This window comes from Trichechus manatus, unplaced genomic scaffold (genome assembly GCF_000243295.1).
Source record: "Trichechus manatus latirostris isolate Lorelei unplaced genomic scaffold, TriManLat1.0 scaffold00015, whole genome shotgun sequence".
NCBI classification, from domain to species: Eukaryota; Metazoa; Chordata; class Mammalia; order Sirenia; family Trichechidae; genus Trichechus; species Trichechus manatus.
In genome coordinates, this window is record NW_004443951.1 from 13,024,644 (window position 1) to 13,043,954 (window position 19,311).

The 19,311-nt window shown below is 48.0% G+C and overlaps 2 protein-coding genes across 2 annotated transcripts in view; both read right to left on the minus strand.

Moving 5' to 3' along the window:
* Positions 1-4,902, minus strand: part of SZT2 (SZT2 subunit of KICSTOR complex) — a 31,781-nt gene extending 26,879 nt beyond the window's left edge. Inside the window, exons 1-13 of the mRNA XM_023727138.1 lie at positions 4,533-4,902; positions 4,111-4,263; positions 3,855-3,969; positions 3,431-3,648; positions 3,123-3,338; positions 2,631-2,709; positions 2,288-2,382; positions 1,842-2,010; positions 1,524-1,638; positions 1,294-1,407; positions 662-756; positions 314-437; positions 42-206 (exon numbers count right to left, since the gene is read on the minus strand). Coding sequence (XP_023582906.1) covers positions 42-206; positions 314-437; positions 662-756; positions 1,294-1,407; positions 1,524-1,638; positions 1,842-2,010; positions 2,288-2,382; positions 2,631-2,709; positions 3,123-3,338; positions 3,431-3,648; positions 3,855-3,969; positions 4,111-4,263; positions 4,533-4,600 — 1,726 coding nt within the window. The 5' untranslated portion in view covers positions 4,601-4,902. The remainder of the gene's footprint in view (positions 1-41; positions 207-313; positions 438-661; positions 757-1,293; positions 1,408-1,523; positions 1,639-1,841; positions 2,011-2,287; positions 2,383-2,630; positions 2,710-3,122; positions 3,339-3,430; positions 3,649-3,854; positions 3,970-4,110; positions 4,264-4,532) is intronic.
* Positions 4,903-5,154: 252 nt separating this feature from the next.
* LOC111819664 (KICSTOR complex protein SZT2-like) overlaps positions 5,155-19,311 on the minus strand; it is a 29,036-nt gene continuing 14,879 nt past the window's right edge. Inside the window, exons 2-12 of the mRNA XM_023727139.1 lie at positions 19,154-19,279; positions 18,698-18,865; positions 18,235-18,405; positions 14,560-14,691; positions 13,673-13,814; positions 13,163-13,269; positions 6,988-7,198; positions 6,590-6,760; positions 5,918-6,152; positions 5,583-5,712; positions 5,155-5,413 (exon numbers count right to left, since the gene is read on the minus strand). Coding sequence (XP_023582907.1) covers positions 5,390-5,413; positions 5,583-5,712; positions 5,918-6,152; positions 6,590-6,760; positions 6,988-7,198; positions 13,163-13,269; positions 13,673-13,814; positions 14,560-14,691; positions 18,235-18,405; positions 18,698-18,865; positions 19,154-19,279 — 1,617 coding nt within the window. The 3' untranslated portion in view covers positions 5,155-5,389. The remainder of the gene's footprint in view (positions 5,414-5,582; positions 5,713-5,917; positions 6,153-6,589; positions 6,761-6,987; positions 7,199-13,162; positions 13,270-13,672; positions 13,815-14,559; positions 14,692-18,234; positions 18,406-18,697; positions 18,866-19,153; positions 19,280-19,311) is intronic.

Sequence of the window (19,311 nt, forward strand, 5' to 3'; positions counted from 1 at the left end):
TCCCCACTCCCACTCCTGCTTCACTGACTTAGCAGCCTTACCACTGGCTGGGGTTACACTAAGGACAGGAACCTGGGGCTTTGTAGTCTTGACCCCAGTTCCTCCCAGATCTTTGAGGCTGGGGGCCCCACTCCAATCCCCAAACTTAGGCTTTGTCTCCTCTTGAGAAGGCCCCTCCAAGCCATAGGCAGCGAGACGCCGGACATCTGAAAAGGAAAAAAGAGACATAAATCAGAGCTGTCTGGTGGGCCAGTGAGAGACTTTTAAAGGTCTGTAACTGAGAGGGTTAGTGAGGAAGGACAGTGATTGGTACCTGAGAAGGTAGCTGGGAGAAAACTTAGAAATACATGCTGAGGGGTCACAAGTCTTGCATAGCAGCGCCACTGAAGGGGCTGGGCAGGGATGAGAGGCTTGAGAGTTTCAGGAGGACCTACACTCTGTAAGACAGAAACAGAAAATCAGAGCCACTGATAAGGGAACATCCAGTCCCCGCTCTACCTCCACTCTAGACTCCAACCTTAGTTATACCTTGAAAGATCCAGGACAAAGGGAAATGACAGAAGGCATTTAGAATCAAGGGTGGTGGAAAGTTAGGGCGTGAATACAGAATGATGGAAGGAGGTTGGTATAAAAGGGCTCCCGGAGAAGAACCAGTGCTGACCAGGTTGGTAAGAGCTGAGTCTCCAGTGGCCAGGACGCTGCTGACTGCTTGATCCTTCGGGATGCCATGGCCCCCCACTACTAGTCCCTCTGCACCTACAATGTACAACGGAGGTAGAAATGGTGGACGAGGGCAGGGCCAGAAGAGATGCAGGACAAAACTCAAAGGCAGAAACCACTGTGGGCCAGTGGAAAAGGGGCTGGGCCGGAGTCTGACATCAGATAAGAGGTGGGGCACTTGAACTCACCTGAACGATGGCAGGTCCGCCGTAGCACCTCACTCAAGAAGGCAGCCTGGTCAGCGGTGGTCAGCGGGATCTCCCGGTCACTCAGCTCCTGCCCCAGGCAGCTGTGCAGCAGGCACAGCACCATGTCGTTGGCGGGACAGGGCCCCTCAGCGAGAGGGACGCCCTCTGGCTCTGCCCGACACACACTCTGCTCAGCACCAAGAGCTTCCTGCTGCCCACTGCCCCCGTCTCAGCCCTGACCAGCAAAGCCTCCCTTCCAGCCTCACAGCTTCCTCCTGTGCCATTGCTCACTTGTTTATCTGCTGACTCATCTGCTTTCTATTCTAACTGTCCCAGGCTTGCTGGCCCATTAAACATGAGGAGAGTGGGTACAAAGTTTACCCACCTTGTGAAAGCAGAAGGAAGAACATCTGGAGTTGTTGGCACTGTGGCAACAATCCCATTAGGTCAAAATGGAAAGGGATCTCATAAACACAGGTGTCTCCTCCCTGGTCCAGTCCTAGGAGGGAGAGAAAGAAGCTAAGACACGTAGTTAACATCTGGCTTACCTGCCTGTGGCTGCCTTCTCTCTACCCACTTCCCTACTCTGCCCAGTGGACCACCTTCCCCACTGACCATCAGAGACCCTTGGCTCTTGGGGCAGAGGACTCCATTCCTTGCTCTGGCATAGCTGTATCAGGTACTCAAAGCTCAGCATGGAGCCTATGCAGGCAGCATCCCGTGGGTGGAGCTAAGGGGTGAAATCAGAGGTCAGAAGTCAGCCCCACCTAGCCCAGAGTGCCCCAGCCCCCAGCTTCAAGGAAGCCTAGGCAGTCACAGACATTCAGAAGAGATTTAGAGGGACAAGGATACCCACAGGCTGTGTGTGGTACTCCAAAGGAGAAGGCATCCAAACCTTGTAAAGGGTGAGGGTAGTGTTTTGTGATCACTCACAGCCTGAGGGATCTCAGGGTATGTTAAGTCCTGGAGGTGCTTCCAGCTTCCAGGGCCAGGTCCCACATGCCCACACTGTGGCTCCACCCAGACCTCTGTGACCAGATTGAGCTCTGAGTCTCCCTCCAGAGCCTCCACCTCCACATCATTGTCATCGTCTGTTGAGAAACTAAAGGAGGAAAGGCTCTGAGCCCAGGGGAGAAGAGAGTTCAATCCAGAGCCTCATGGCAGGGAGTTAGCCCCATGAAGGATGGGATGGGGGCAGGCAGAGAAGACAGCCACACTGTGCCAAAATCTGCCTGACGGAGCATCTAAAAACAGGCACTACCCCCAACTCTGGGATCAAGATCATCTTAGGTTATAGAGAGCAGAACTTAGCATAAAAAGGACAGTGGGGAGAAAGGGGAATCCGGAGAGGCAGGTCTCAGGAAGGGGTCAGGTCTCACCTGTCTTTGGTGGAGGTAGAGTGTGGGGGGAAAAGGATGTACTGGACAACGCACGTGTGTTTCTCTTCAGCTGCATCCTGCCCAGGCGGTTCATTCTGTGGGTAAGATGGAGATCTTGGGCAAACTCCAGCCAATGCAGAGATCTGGCCTGATCTTGCCCTAGCCCATAAGACTTTAATCCCTTTGCCACATTGTACTATGACTGGACTCTGGCCTTGGGTTCTCTGGCCACAAGGTCCCTGTGAGGTAGAATCTCCAACAGTTCCAACTCAGCTCAAAGGTTGAGTGTCCCTGGGATTATCACAGACCTTAGTGGGGAGGTATCAGAAAGAATGGCACATACCTGAACTGGAAGCTCCAGGACCATGTTGATGATTCCTTCCCCGCTGCAGGCGAAGTGGAACCCTTCAGACAGACGAACTCTGAAGCCCCGTAAAGGCAGGGGCAGAGATGGAATGGGATGGGGGAAGGAGAGACCCACTCAGAGTACAGCCTCCCCATTCATCCCCTACTTACATACCCACCTCCCAGCAACCCGCAAGCAGCCTAGCCTTCTGGTGGTCCTGCTTAGACCAATGGCCCCTCAGAATATAACAGGTTCAGTGAGTACCAGAGGCCAAAATAAATAGACTAGGTGGTGAGCAGGAGGGACGGGCAGTAGCATACACTGCTCTGTGCTGGGTACTTTGCACAAGAGCAGCAGCAGCAGCAAAGAGACGGGGGCTCAGAGAAGGGAATGAAGTATCTTGCTTAGGCTTTCTGCCAGTGTCCAAGCCCAGAGCCTGTACTCTTTCTCTCCCTGTCCCAAGCTGCCTGGCAGGCTCAGGTGACGTACTCAGTGAGGATGGAGAGCAGCTGGGCGATAGCGCTGAGGGGCAGCGCAGGGGCCAGCCCTGACGGGACACTCCAGACCCAGCGCTGATGATAAAGGTAGCGCGACAGTGACGCTAGGCTGGAAGAGGCTGAGCGGCCTGACACCAATGGCAGTGGCCCTGGTGGCTCCAGTGTCAGCAAGAAAGGTGCCCGGTAGTCCAGGGGTAGCTTCTCATACCTGGGAAATGGGGGCAACTCACCAGTTGATCTGTACTCACATCCAGCTAAGCCTCTACCCTCCCGGGCCCCATCCCCACCCTCTCTACCAACCTGATTAGTAGCTTGTCCAGTGGCTTATGCAGGACCACAAGGCAGGGCCGGTCAGACAGGGCCTGCTGTGGTCCCAGCATGGGGGGTGACTTAGAGGGAGAGTTGCCCCCACCAGTACCCCCCAGCCCTTTGCGTTTCACCTTTGGTGTTGGCTCCTTGCTTTGTACTCGGTGGGGGAAACGTAATTGCAGGATCTCTTCTCTCAAGTCTGACACAATCTGTGAGAAAAATGGGATCAGATTCTCCTACTCCTATCTCCTACATGGTCTGGGAGAAGGGGCCCACAGACAAGGTGAGACTTCTCTCCTCCAAGTTTTATTTGGTCTGGGGGCTTCTCTCTCTACTCGACCTGGCCCTGCAGGGTTTTTGGAGAGGAGGCTAGTCTACACTCCTTGATCTAGGAGTCAGTCAGGGTCCAGCTCACCTTGTGCCGGGCCTGTGCTGATGTGCCAATGGGAAAACCCAGGCGAAGAACCATGCATGGCGCCTTGGAAATGATGCGGACCATGTAGAAGGAGGAAGGGGGCTGATCTGGGGCGCTGGGGAGAAACGAAGTTAGTAAGCATCCCTAGGTTAAGAGTTCACAGGTTTAGGAGGAAGTAGGAGTGGTATGTGGGGTTGGAGGAAGAGGAACGGGATGAGGTGGTGAGTGAAGAGTGAGGGGTCATCACTTTGCCGACCTGGAAAGCAGCTTGACGTAAGAATAGCCCTCCACTAGCACGAAGCTGCTCCAGTCCCGAAGCAGAGAGGTCAGTGAGGAGTGGGAAATCCTGCACTGGATAGTGCTATAGCGTCCATTGCTGCCCGGAGTGTGCAAGTGCTTGGGGATTGGTCTGGGAAGGCAGGGTACAGATTGAGGTCAGACCTCTCCAGTCCCAATCTTGGCAGAAAAGAATAGACTGGTAGCTGTCTCTTCCAGGCCCTGCCTGAGGCTATGGGGGCTGATAAGCAGGAAGACTAGGAAAGGACCATAGTTTTTCCTTGGCCCAGGTTAGTAAGGGCTTATCTGCTGGTATGTTTTTTCCTGCTTCCCTTCCCCATCATTCCCTGTGCCCTCACTCCTGCTCTTCTATCCCAACTACGGCCCAAGGAGGATACCCACGTATCGTGCTCCAGGATGAGCACCAGGCGATGCATGTGCAGCCAGCGCTGCCATGAATTAGCATCCATGGACAGCACTGGCTTCCAGTAGGCAGCAAACTGGGCATGGGATGAGTCGGAACCACTGTGCTGAAGGGAGAGTACCTAAGAACAGGAAGGACAGCCTTATAGGAGCATTCACGGAAAACCAGGGCACAACCTCCAAACAGCAAATAGAACCTCAGGCAGACCCAGATTAGGAGGTCACAGAAGGCTGTGGTTTAGGGCTGAAGGAAACTACAGGCTACCTGGGGCAGAGGCAAAAAGATGCCTCCAGTATGAAGGCTAGATTAGGATGACTGAGTGTAGGGACAGACTGTAAAAAAAAAATCCATTGCAGTCAAGTCAATTCCAACTCATAGCGACCCTATAGGACAGAGCAGAATTGCCCCACAGGGTTTCCAAGGAGTGGCTGGTGGATTCAAACTGCTGACCTTTTGGTTCGCAGCCGTAGCTCTTAAACACTTTGCACCAGGGCTCCTATATCACTGACTTTGGAGGAAAACCTCCTCAGTGATGGCAGGACCTGGTGATGAGGGCCACTGCACACTAGCATAAGCCACCTTATGTCAGTGCTAGGCTGACAGTTGTGGACTGAGTGTGAGGAAAACACAGGGCAAAGACAAGCTATGGTCTTCAGGAAGTACACAGTCTACAGTGGCTGGTGGTTGACAAAAGGTGAAGGTGGTAGTGGTGGAGGCCAGAGTGTGTCAGGTGGAGATGGGGTGAGAGGACTCACGGTCTGCTGGGATATCATCATCCAGGTATTCTACAAGTCTTTAGCTCTGATACCTGTGGTCTGCTGAGGAGAGCCTCTCTCTACAGCTCCTTCTCCCCTGGAAGCTTGGGAGCAGGGAGGAGAGATGCTTTCAGGGCTTACACTTAGGGTTCTGGTTTGGGTGCCTCAGACTCAAGAGGGAAGGAAATAGAAGGTGGTTCTGGGCTCCAGATGCCATGCTAATCCAAGTCTGTGTAGGAAGAAATGGGGACAATGAGCATCAGAGCCACTCACCGGGGTGGTGGAGCCAGGAGGGATGTAGAAGAGCGGCACTCCGCTCTTGGTGCTGTCAGGAAGCGTGAAATGTTCTGGGACGGAGGAGAAGGACTGAAGGTGGGCTAGCATCTGGTCTGTCTGGTTAATGCTGTAGAACAAAGGTCAACCCTTAGCCACATTGGACTCTGGAAGGTGCACAGAAGGGGAGCCCCACTCTGCTTAGGCCTCAGAGGAACATGGGACCCTGGACACAGCCTGGTACTCCGAGTGACTCTCCTCAGCTCCCAGCTTCACAAATCTCTTCCTCCAAACAACAAATGAGGCATTACTCAATGAGTGGTGACCTCACTCACCTCTGCAACGTGTTCCAGAAGCGCCGGATAACATGGGTGCGATACAATGAGCGAATGGGTTGCCTTAGAGCACAGGACACATCATGCAGAATGTCATAGCCACCTTCCATTGTCACTTCCACCCGTGTTCCTCGAGGGCCCTCAGGCTCCAGGGGCCAGGGTGCCATAGCCACATACTCAATGCGCATGTTGTGTTTCCACAGCAGCACCAGCTTCATCTCCAGCTGGGAGCCGCCTTCAGGGGAAACAAGAGGGGTGGTTAAGGGAAAAAGGCATAGGATTCCAGGCCTGGGTCCTATTTGAAACCTCCATCTAACCCATGGAACTCTAGCTTGGCCAAAGTTTCCAAGTATGGTTCCAGAGATTTCAGGCCCAGGGCCTGCTAACTCACAGAAACAGAAGTCTGAAGGAGTAATCTGAAAACAGGACACCATACTACCCTCAGCTTATTCAACTTGGGCAAGGAGGAGATGGAATTGGGATGCTAAGTGCTAAGGGAACTAAACCTTGAGGGCAACTCAAAAACTGACTTGTCTCATATGGGGAGCAGGGCCTTTCATAGACATTCTTTCCCATGCGGTCTATTTGTGCCTCCACTTAGTTCGGCAGGTTCTCCTACACAAAAATTCTTGGCGACTTCTGAGATACACAGCAGGGCCTAGAGACCCTTACCTTTGGCCAGTGTGACCTCGCGAACACTGTAGCCCTCTCGAAGCCGCACAGACACAGTGCTGACCAAGTCGGCTGGCACCTCCTTCTCAGTGTGTTTCTTCCGGCGCAGGGCCAAGGCAGGGTTGCTGCTTGCGGAGACCAGGTGCTCATTGAATAGGCGGTGCTGAGAGCCTAGAAGACCAGTAAGGATGGGAAAAGGCAAAGTGGTTATTTGTCAGCTGATAGATATATAGGAGGGGGATATACTGAAATCATGGGAAACAACAGTGTCAGAGTGATCAGTCCCAGTTATACCTTCAGTCCTTCAGGGACCCAAATTCCTAGCCAATTCCTGCATAATCTCTGGGGCACATTTTATACTCCCTCCCATCCCACATCCAACCCATCCTGCCTCTCACCACAGTAATATTCAGGGTTCAAGGCTTCCCCACTGCGGAGGAAGGAGTAGAGGAGGAATGCCCGGTGGTAGACGGTCAGACCCAGGTTGCCTGGCTCCGGCTCAGGACAAGTGGACAGGTAGGAGCCAAATGTTGCCATTGCGATGAACTTCATCAATTCCACATTGGGCACATGGCCAAAACTGCAGTCATAAGAGTAAACTCCTCCCACCTGAAAGAAGTGAGCAATTGGGAGATGGAGCTCCAACAGAGGTATAGGAGAAGGAAGCAGATAGCAGAGGAAGAGACTGGGCTGTGTGGCTACTCCCATCCCCTTGACCACAGGGTGGGAAGTGGGCCAGTGTTCTCCTAGCTATAGACCACAACTCTGCAACTTGCCTTCCTTAAGGCCTTCTGTCTGAAGCCCATGCCATTTGGCCATACCATTCTCTGCTCTTCTTCCTCAACACCAAATACCAATCTTCCTCATTCACTATAGATTTTGGCAACTGTTCACTGGCTTCCTGTCATCACTCTTTAACAAAGTGTCTCTAACAAAACTCCTTTCTCAACCCAGCCTAAACCCTACATTTAAGTAACTCAATAAGCATCATTCCCAACTCCCTGCCCCCCTTAACTCTTTTCTGCTTCTACCTCAAAATCCCAACTAGGATCACAACCCCTATATACGGTCTTACAGATTGAACTGTGTTCCCAAAAAATAGGTGTTGTAACTTCTAATTCCTCTACTTGTAGATGTACTCCCATTTGGGAATAGGGTTTTCTTTTTTATGTTAATGAGGTCATGTCAGTACAGGGTATGTATGAAGGCAATCACCTTTGAGATATAAAATGAGCAGATTAGGCACAGAGAAGCAAGCTGAGATGGGGGAAGATAGATGCCAAGCCACATGAAGATTGCCAAGGAACTGAGGAACAGAAGCTGAAGGGAGACAAGGACCTTTCCCCAGAGCCAAAAGAGAAACAAAGCCTTCTCCTAGAGCCGGCACTGTGAATTCAGACTTCTAATCTCCTAAACTGTGAGAAAATAAATTTGTTTGCTAAAGCCACCCACTTCTGGTATTTCTGTTACAGCAACACTAAATGACTAAGACACCTGGCTAGTGGAGCCAAATTGGAGAAAACGGAACAGCTGTGTAGGCTGGTACCACATCAAAACATGAGACTCAATAGCCAAAAGGTGGAAACAACTTAAGTGCTGTTTTCCAACAGATGGATGGACAAAACATGTGTTACATACATGCTGTCTTAGTCATCTAGTGCTGCTATAACAGAAATACCACAAGTGGATGGCTTTAACAAAGAGAAGTTTATTCTCTCACAGTCCAGTAGGCTCCAAGTCCAAATTCAGGGAGTCAGCTCCAGGGGAACGTTTTCTCTGTTGGCTCTGGAGGAAGATCTGTGTCATCAATCTTCCCTTGGTCTGGGAGCTTCTCTGCGCAGGAACCTCAGGTCCGAAGGATGCGCTCTGCTCCCGGCACTCCTTTCTTGGTGGTATGAGGTTCCCATGTGACTCTGCTCGCTTTTCTCTTCTATATCTCAAAAGAGACTGGCTTAACACACTATCCAATCTTGTATACCTCGTTGGTATAACTGCTACTAATCCATCTTATTACATCATAGTGATAGAGTTTACAACACATAAGGAAATCACATCAGATTACAAAATGGTACACAATCATACAACACTGGGAATCACAACCCAGCCAAGTTGACAGATATTTTTGGGGGACACAATTCAATCCATGACATATGCAAAAGAGTATTATTCAGCCATAAAGAGAAATGAAGTACTGATACATGCTACAACATGGATGAACCTTGAAAACATTATGCTGACTGAAGTAAGTCAGGCACAAAAGGAAATGTTGCATGATCCCACTTATGTGAAATACCTAGAATAGGCAATTGCATCATGACAAAAATTTATCAGCGATTACCGGGGCTGGGGGGAGGGGGAAGGGGGAGTTATTGCTGAAGGGGTACTGAGTTTCCAGCTGGGGTGATGAAAAACTTTTGGAAGCGGATGGAGGTGATGGTAGCACAACAGAGTAAATGTAAATAATGTCACTGAATTGTACACTTAAAAATGGTTAAAATGGCAAACTGTTTTTGTTATATATATTTTACGACAATAAAAAGCAAAATAAAACAAAACAACATATGACACCCAACCCAGCTGTCCTTCAGGGCTGTCCTCGGTACTGCTCCAGTTTCCTAACTCTGGCCTCCCTCCCTCACAGGACTCATCTTCACCTTCTACTTCAGAGAGAAATCAGAGGGCCTTGGCAGAATCTACCTACATCTTCACTTCTATCTGCAGGGGAAAGATGTGCTAGTCTGCTTCTGTAAAGGCTACAGCCTTGGAAACCATCTGGGGCAGTTCCACTCTGTCCTATAGGGTCGCTATGAGTCAGAATTGACTTGATGGCAATGGTTTGGTCACTTCTATCCTTCTAGCTTCAGAGAAAGAAATGATACTCTCCTGCTCCAAAAGAGTCCCTCAATCTCTTGAGTTAATGCCCTCTGTCAATTTAGGAATGTCACTCCATCAGACATCCTTTTTCTTTCTTTTAATTTCAAACTCTGCTTCACCATGGCTCCTCAGAAACATGCTTAGTCTTTAGCTTAAAAACAAACAAAAAAACACCTCTTCCCCCACCCTGTACTTCCCTCTGGCTACCATTCTCTCTCTCACTCCCCACTTGATCTTAATAGTCAAATTTCTTGTGTCAACACTTGTTTCTGCTTCCTTCTCTTCTATCCACTTTTCAATCCACTGTAATCACTTCCCTTACCACCTCTTCACCGAAATGGCTCTGAAAAAGATCCCCAGGACTTGGAAGCCCCATAGACACATCCAAACTCCCTGTGGGACTGAATTGCTGGGTGAAGGGCTATGGGGACCATGGTCTCGGGGAACATCTAGCTCAATTGGCATGACACAGCTTATAAAGACAGTGTTCTACATTCCACCTTGGTGACTAGTGTCTGGGGTCTTAAAAGCCTGTGAGCGGCCATCTAAGATAGTCCACTGGTCTCATCCCTTCGGGAGCAGGGGAGAATGAAGAGAACAGGATACAATGAAAAGATTAGTCTGAAGGACTAATTGTCCACAGCTACCAAGGCCTCCACCGGACTGAGTCCAGTACAGCTAGATGGTGCCCGGCTACCACCACTGACTGCTCTGACCAGGATCACAACAGAGGGTTCTGGACAGAGCTGGAGAAGGATGTAGAGCATAATTCTAACTCACAAAAAAAAGACCAGCTTTATGGCCTAAAGGAGACTGGAGAAACCCCGAGGGTATGGCCCCCAGACACCCTTTTAGCTCAGTGGTGAAGTTATCTCCGAGGTTCACCGTTCAGCCTGGGAGTGGACAGCCCCGTAAAACCAAATGAGACTAATGAGGTACAGTAGTCCAGTGACAAGGGCTAAAAGGCAGAAGGGGACAAGGTAGCTGGTGATAGGGAACCCAAGGTTGAGTAAAGATATTGTTGATGTGTTGTGAGGTTGTTAACCATTGTCATAGGGCAACATTTGTAGTAACTGTTAAATGAGAAACTATTTTGTTCTGTAAGCCTTCATTTTAAGTGAGAATAACCGCACAATTGGAAGAGCGTAGTCAATGTCACTGAACTGTGCATGTAGAAATTTTTGAAATGGTATATCTTTGGCTATGTGTATTCTCACCAAAAAAAAAACATTGAGAAGTTAGAGGGTTGACATGTTGTGGGGTTGTTAACCAATGTCATAAAACAACATGTGTACTACTGTTTTCATGAGAAACTATTTGTTCTATAAGCCTTCACCTGAAGTACAATTAAAAAAAAAAAAAAGAAAGATCCCCATGACCTCCTTATCACCAAATCCAAAGGGTACTTTTCATCCCTTATTTACTTGACTTTCTGCTGCATCTTATAATGGTTCTTGTCTGATCGCCGTCATTCTTTGCTGGAGCCTCTTCCTAGGGAAGACCTTTAAACAATAGTGCTCCCCTAGGCTCTTCTGGGACCCTCTTCTCCTAAATCTCTACCTCTTATCTAGTGGTCTCTCCTGAGTATCAGATTTGCATACTCAACTACTAAATGCTAGGAACTGTAGCCATTTATTAAGTAGTTATGTACTACATTTAGTGCTTTAAACCAATGAGATAGGTACCATTATAACCTCCATTTACAAATGAATCCAACCTGGAGGTGAAGTGATTTGCCAAATGTCACACAATTAACAAGTGGAGCCTGGATCCACACTAGTCATGTCTCATTCCAAAGGTGATGTTCTTAACTGCTATACTATCTTGACCCACAGGTAACTCAAACAACATTCACAAACCTGAATTCATCACCATCTTCTCCGTACTCCACCCCAAGAGCTTCTCTTCCTGTTTGCTCTGCCTGCTACCCACTCATCACTGAAGTCAGAAACCTGAAGGCATCCTTTTGAGGGACATCTAGGTCAACCGGCATAACAAAGTTTATTAAGAAAATGTTCTGCATCCCCCTTTGGTGACTGGTGTCTGGGGTCTTAAAAGCTTGCGAGCAGCCATCTAAGATATATCAATTGGTCCCAACCCACTTGGAGCAAAGGAGAATGAAGAACACCAAGGACACAAGGAAAGTATCAGCCCAAGAGACAAAAGGGGCACATAAACCAGAGTCCCCATCAGCCTGAGACCAGAAGAACTAGACGGTGCCCAGCTACCACCAATGACTGCCCTGACAGGGAACAAAACAGAAAGTCCCTGATGGAGTGGGAGACAAGTGTGGAACAGAACTCAAATTCCAGTAAGAAGACCAGACTTAAGGGTCTGATTGAGACTGGAGGAACTCTCAAAGCCATGGCCCCCGGATGCTCTGTTAACCCAGAAGCGTGAAGACCACTCTTCAGACAAAGATTAGACTGGATTATAAAACATAAAGTAATACTTGTGAAGAGTGTGTTTCTTAGTTCAAGGAGATACACAAAACCAAAAGGGTGGCTCCTGTCTGGTGGCAGGATGAGAAGGCAGGAAGAGACAGGAGCTGGTTGGACACTGGAAACCTGAGGTGGAAAGGAGGAGTGTGCTGTCACATTGTAGGGACTGCAACTAGTGTTACATGACAATATGTTTATAAAATTTTGTTATGATTAACTTGAGCTGTAAATTTTCACCTGAAGTACAATTAAAAAAAAAAAAGAAAAGAAAATAAACCTGGAGACTTCCTTAACTCTTCCTACTCCCTCGCCCCCTAAATCTTGTTGTTGATATTGTTGCCATGAGTCAGAATCAACTCAATGGCAACCCCATGTGTCCACAGAAGAACTGCTCCGTAGGATTTTCAAGGCTGTGACTTTTTGGAGGCAGATCACCAGGCCTGTCTTCCGAGGCACTGCCAACTGGTTTGAACCACCAATTTTTCGGCTAGTAGTCAAGTGCTTAAATCATTTACGCCAATTCATGTTGACTCTACCTCTTCGTTTTCTCAATCCCATCACCGTCTCTCAAATTATTTAATTAGAGAGAAGATGATGGGATTGAGAAAACGAAGAGGTAGAGTCAACATGAAGGTGACATGATTGAGAACAAGAAGAGGCAGAGACAATATAAATATTTAATCCCCTTCATTTAAGCCCTGATCCTCTCTCACCTGGACTACTCAATTAATAGGCTCCCCCCCTGCCCTCCACCCAGCAGCAAGTGTGACCTTTATAAAATATAAACCCCATCAGTGACTCTCTTTTATATATCTGCATCACTCACAGAGATTTAGGATCCAACTCCTCAGTACAGCAGAACCAGTTTTTCATGCTCTGGCATATGCCTACCTCTTCAGCCTCATTTACCATAGCTCTACAGTCCTACTCTATAGTCCATTGATCTAACTTACCTGCAGTTTTCTGACCCCTGCAACCAAAACAATAATGACTTATCTAATGAGGGAGGTAGGACTGGAAGTGTCAGATTTCAAATTCTACATCCTTTTTTACTGCTATCTCTTAAGTCCTAAGAAAAGGGAACAAGATACTGAGTCCTCTCCCATCACTATTGCTACCTATCCTGTTTGAGACATGTCACTTTTCTTCTATGTTACTGGCCTTACCTGGGAAGTCATCAACTGTAAAAAAGTAACCAGCCATATTCAGTTTTGTGAGATACCACACTCCTCTCTCCTCCTTCCTAGAAAGTCCTCACCTGTACAAAGGAACAAGCCACAGTGCCGCTGCGAAGCTGGTTCAGCAGTGTCTCACAGACAGCAACGTCAGGGACGCTGGTCACCCCATCCGTGATCACAATGATACCTAGAGCAGGAAACACCAGACTCAGTACCAGAGACAATGACCAGCTCAAAGTCACAGGGAGGTACCCAGTGTAAAGGGCCCTGAAGATCTCAATGTCCTCCAATCAATGTTTTTTATAAACCTCAAATACCTTTCCTTCTTTCCTTCCCTCCTGCTTCTTCCTCTTGAATGCCAGATCACAACCTCCCCCTACCCCGAGTAGGGTGCTGATGGTTGTCAGAGCTGTGGGTACTTGAGATTTGCATTAATACAGACTTATGTTTTACAAATAAGAAAATAGAACCTCTTTCCTGGGGCCCAGTGATCCCCTGGAACCTTCTGTCTTTGTTGACACTCCCCCTTCTTAAATCCTCCCATTTCCCCAATCCCACCAATGCTCCTAGAGACCTCACCTTCCACTGACCTGCACTAGAGTTGGAGGGCAGCAACTGCAGCGCCAAGATGCCCTGACGAATCATACTGACCAGCCCAACATCTGCTGTCACCATGGAGACTCCCACCTTCCGGCCCAGGGGCTCCAATGAGTCTGGAGACTGGCCCTCTGCCTGGCCCCAAGTTACAGAAAAGATAGAGTGGGACAGATGGCATTGCTGCCCCATCCACAGCAAAACCAGAATTTATAGCCCAGCACTGCCCAGGCCAGACAGGCCTAATCCTGTGAGGATCCCAAGGAGAATCTCCTACTCTGCAGCTGAGCCCCGACTCCTGTTTCCTCCTCCAGTGCATGCTCAGATACTGAACTTCAGACAGGAAGCAAATCCATCATCAGATGAAGTACCAGATTGTTCTAAAGCAGGGATTCTCCACTTTTTCCCAATAAGAGCCCCTCTTCATATTTTTCCATTACCATTATGAAAAATTTTATATATCAATTACATCAGACACATAGAACTGCCATTTGCTTAGCTACTTCTGGAGTATCCAGAACGAGTAAGGACATTCTAATGAGCCCAAGCAGCTTTATCCCTGACTGAACAAAATACTAACTAAAGATCAAAGCAACCCATGACCGCCTTTGCGGAGTCACTGGGGGAGAAGATCTGGGACTGAAAAACACAGGCAAAATGGCTTTCAGATTTTCTCCTAGCAAGAATTTCTGCTTATGGGCATCTATCGGAGTCCTTCTCCAACAGGAACCTCCTGTGTGCACTCTTCAGCACTGCCATCCTTGGCTCTTAGCCCTTTTCTCCCCTCCTTTCCCTTGGCACTTGGCTTGCTCCTCCTCTCTGCCTTCTGTCCTTAGCTGGTCCTCTTTCTGTGTGGTCTCTGCCCACTTTCTCTCCCACATACCTGGCTCTGAGGATCATACTGCTGCTGCAGCATGGTGGCCACCTTATCCTCAAAGATGCAGAGCTGCTCATACACCTGCTGCAGGAACACCTCCCACTGAGAAGGGTCCAAAAGACAGCCCTGTACCAACACCTGAGAAGTACAAGGAAAGACTGAGATGTGAAGGTCACAGAGGCATTGGACATGACCCCTCTGGTCTCTATTTCTTCTCCATAGCTCCATCTAGGTGATCCTGACTTCCCAGCCAACCAGGATCTAAGGTCTGGCAAGTTCACAGCCAGTTCTCTCCTTATCAGACATATACTCCATCAAGGCTCAGCTCAGGTACACTGCATCCCAGTCATCAGGGCTCCCAGTCATTAGTCACCTTAATCTGGGTCACAACCATCCTCTGCTTACAGTCCTCCACACTGGGCTTCCCCAATCTTTGGCATGGGGGTGCCATCAGATCTTCCAGATTCTTGCATCTTGGGCAAAAAGATGTTGCCTATAAACTGCCCAAACTCAGCTTGGCAAAGCCTTTTTTATTCTGCTTCATGCTTTTTTATTCTTTTGGATTCCTAAGCGTATTGTACACAGAGGCTGCCGGGACCTTCTCTTTTTTAAGCTCTAATATTCTCTTATTCCCCAAATTCTCCTTCCTTCCCTTTACCCTCAGCAGATAACTCCTATCCCCCTCTTCATAGAGAAAGAAAGCCAGTCAACAGGAACTACCCCCTCACTCTAACCCTGAGGCTGTACTACTGTCCAACCCACTGAAAACTGCCCTCTAGGTTGAAAACATCAGTGTTCTTATGGTTCCTTCAGGCTCTGAAAAAAGGATTCTCCCTCTTCCAGCTCTTTTTCCCTAAAGCTAATCTCTCCATCTAATCTCGGACCTTTTCTCTCTTTATTATCTTTTCACTCTCACCATAGACCCCTTTCCTTCATTTTCAAACATAAATAAGTGCTCCCACCCTAAAAGTTTTTACATAAGCCTGGCAGCCCCTGTGGTGCCCCTTAGGATCTCTCCCTGTTTCCCCTCAGACTCCTACAACCTGTTTCATTGCCCACTTCTTCCTCCCAACCCCTGCCCCATAGCGGAACAACTACTCCATCACTTCCTATTCAGAACTGTATTGGTCTGATTGTTAGAAGACAAAAAGAATAAGAGTAGTAAGAATTGGAGCTATAAAAAGATAAGATGTTCACAGCTGTATTGTTTAGAATAATAAAAATTAAGGCAACCCGAGTGTCCAACAATAAGGGTTTGGCTAAATATATCATGATTATAGGCATATGATAAAATATTAATATAAGTAGTCATTAAAAACCATGTTTTCAAAGAATACTTAGTAACAGAGAAAAAATACCCGTATTATATATACATAAAAAGCAGGATGTAAAACTGTGTGTATGGAATGAGCCTGACGTTTCTCTTTCTTTTTGGATGAGGGGATGGTAATGAGGGAGGATAAACACATACTCACAAGACGGGAAGGAAATTCCATAAAATGTTAACAACAGTTATCTCTGGGTGGTGCATTATGGGTGAGTTGGGGTTTTTTTTTTCCTTACATTTTTAGGTATTTTTCAAATCTCCTTCAATAAACATGTAGTTCAAATATGATTTAACTTCTTTTTTTTTTTTTTAAAGAGCAGCAGGATACATCTTGAGGGAGCTATAGAGAAAATGAGGAAGCTAACTCAGGGCTGACAAGTAGCCCTGGGGCTTAACAGATAGTCCTCTCCTTTTCCACGGCTACTGTTCTTGCTTGGGCCTCATCCTCTCTCCCATGCTGTGATAATCCTCTGCCTGTTCTCCTCACATCCAGACTTTGTCCCTCAGACCATCTTCCACACTGACCACAAAAAAACGAGATCTTCCTCGTGTACAAATCTGATCATGTTATTGCTCATTTAAAATCATCAATGGTCCTCCACTACCTATAGCTAATAATTTTAACAGATAACATCTCTGTGTTTCCTATGTGGCAGGCACTGTTCTAAGTCATAGACATGTACCAAATCAATCACCATATAATACACCCATTTTGGTGAAAAGAGACAGATGCACAGGGAGGTTAAATAACTTGCCTAAGAGCACACAGCCAGTAAATACTACAGCCAGGATGCAAACACAATGTGATCCTAGAGCCACTGCTCTTAACCACTGCACTTAACTTCCCTATAGGATAAATTACAGTACCTAGCACGTGTTCTGTATGTTTCTAAGATAAAATCCTACACGACAGCATGGCATTCAAGGCCTTCCATAATGTGGGCCCCACTTCTCTCTCTGTTCTCCTCTCTACCACCAGCCTCCCTCCACATTCAAACTTTATCAAAACTGAGTAACATGTAGTTCCCTAAACTCCCTGGATTGAGAAGAGTTTCACAGCTCCACGTCTTGCTGGCCCCTCTGCCCAGAATGTTCATTTCCCCTTCTTTGACTGGTTACCCTCAATTCTTTCTTCAAGACTCAGTTTAAATGCCTCTTTACCTGAAAGCCTTCCCTGTCACTGCTCTACACTTGGTTGGGTGCTCCCTCTCAGGGCTTCCATAACACTGAGTCATAACTGGCCAGTGCCCTTATCACATTCAACTGAAATTACCTCCTTTAATATCTGTCTTCCGCACTAAACTCTCAATTCCTCCTGTCAGACAGGGACAGTGTCTGATTCATCTGTGTCTCCAGGACCTAGCCCAGGCCTGGCATAGATCAGGCTTCACTAAGTGTTTGCCAAACTGAACCAAATTTTGAGTGATTATCCAATTCCCGTGCTCTCCCTGCCTTGACCAGCAGCGCCTACCCACTGGGGATGGGGCTCACAACCAGCAGTCCTTAATAGCTGCATTAGGGAGAGCACTTTAAACTAGGTGGAGGGCTAGCAGTCCCTGCTCTGCCATCCAGGCATGCTTCAATTGTGTTGTTGTATATTTCAGACCCTCAGATACTGTCCCTGGCATTCCCTGTCTCTCAAAACCAGTTTGATAACTGAGGTGACAATGTAGCCATCAGGGACAGTGGCAGGGCAAGCCCCTACCAATGAGTTGAGGGTGGTTACAGCAGGTCAGGGAAAATTGGGCCAGTGCTTATCTAAGTCAAAAACAGATATTCCAGTTACAGACTTGGCTGCTCTTCGAAAGGAGTGTCTTGTGATAGTCTGCTTGGGTGCTGGATAAGGCCTGTAATTAATTATCTGTGTGGTCAGAATTACACCCAAAAGTCCATAAGGCCCTGAGAGAAAAAGAACCTCCTCTGCTCTTGGAAGAAATGATGTTTCTGGGTATTTGTTATATTTCAAAATATAAAACTATTTCAAAAGAGCATCTCTTGGGGTTAGCACCAGGAGTTAGGATACCAGTAAACCATCTGATAGAAAAAGAAGAGGAGGGAAGAACAGAGAAAATAGATAGCCACTAGCCAGAACCAAGGGAATTTATAGGAGGAATGAGAGAGGCATTTGTCCAATCAATGCCAAATGACCTAAGGTCTACGGGAAGGCTCTGTGGGACCTGAGGAATTGGGACCTGAGATGTGAGATACCCATGGAGATGATGAGGAAATAGGTTCAAGAAGCCAGCAGAGCTGGGGACTTTGGGCATGAACAGTAGGGACAGGATTCAAGACTTGGTCAGTGGACTATCAGAAATTAGGTCTGAGGGTATAAACTTGGAGAGAGGATACAGTACCTGGTGGGACTGCAGGCCAATGATTGAGGAATAGGCCTGGATAGTTACATAGATCTCAGGCTGGAAGTCGATGCAAGATCCAGGCACTCGGAAGGGCCGAAGCAGCCCACCTAGGCAGCGGGAGAGGGCGTGGAAAACTTCATCGAACAAGATCTCCCCTGTGGAATCATCCTGAGGGCAATGCAAAGAAAGATCTCTCAAGGGTGACCAAAGGCAGCCCTAAGCAGACGGCAGAAACAAGCAGCTCCCATGCGTCAGTGGGACCCTTATGCTCATCTCACCCCCAAACACAGTGCCCTAGATGGGACAGGGTTTGTCTTTAAATACCCTCCATTCCTTTATATGCCTGTCTCCTTCCCACAGTGGCAGACTAGGATGATTTTTCACCTCCCCTAGTCCTCTCCCTCCCTTTTTCACCCTCCACCACAGCCTTTCTTCCCACCCCCCCACTCCAGGCCCTCACCACAATGCCAGTAGATGGGCTAAGGTCCAGCTCAATGACAAATCGGTATTGCCAAGCCAGGAAGGTGACCCGGGTGGAAGGAACAAGGAGGAACGGGCTTGGGACCACTGGTTCATCTGGTTGCCACCCAGGGGGCAGGACACTGAGGACTTCCAACTCCTGCTCAGACTGAAGCTGATAAATTAGGATGGAGAGAAAAGAAAACAGTCAGGGAAAGGTCATCCCTTTCTTCTAGGACCTGAATTCTATATCCAAAATGACACACCATTGGCCAATCTCCTGGAACCCAATCCCACACTCTTCCCCAACTACTTGAAAAAATCATTAAATAAAATTTCCCCTGTGGAATCATCTTGTGGGCAAAGTCATCTGCCCTCCCAGACTCAGACCCCTCAGTTAGTCTCCGGTTTCCAGCACCCTCCAGTCCCTCATATCCTGCCTGTCTCTAGGGCTCACCAGCAGCTCCTGGGGGGTGGCCTGCACAGTTTGATGCAGGTGATTGAGGAACCAAGCCAGGCGAACATTTCGGGAGATTCGATAATCCTTTTTCATCAACAGGAATACCTGCCCAGCTTCTTCCACCTGGGGACAAAGAGACATTAATAAATCTATAA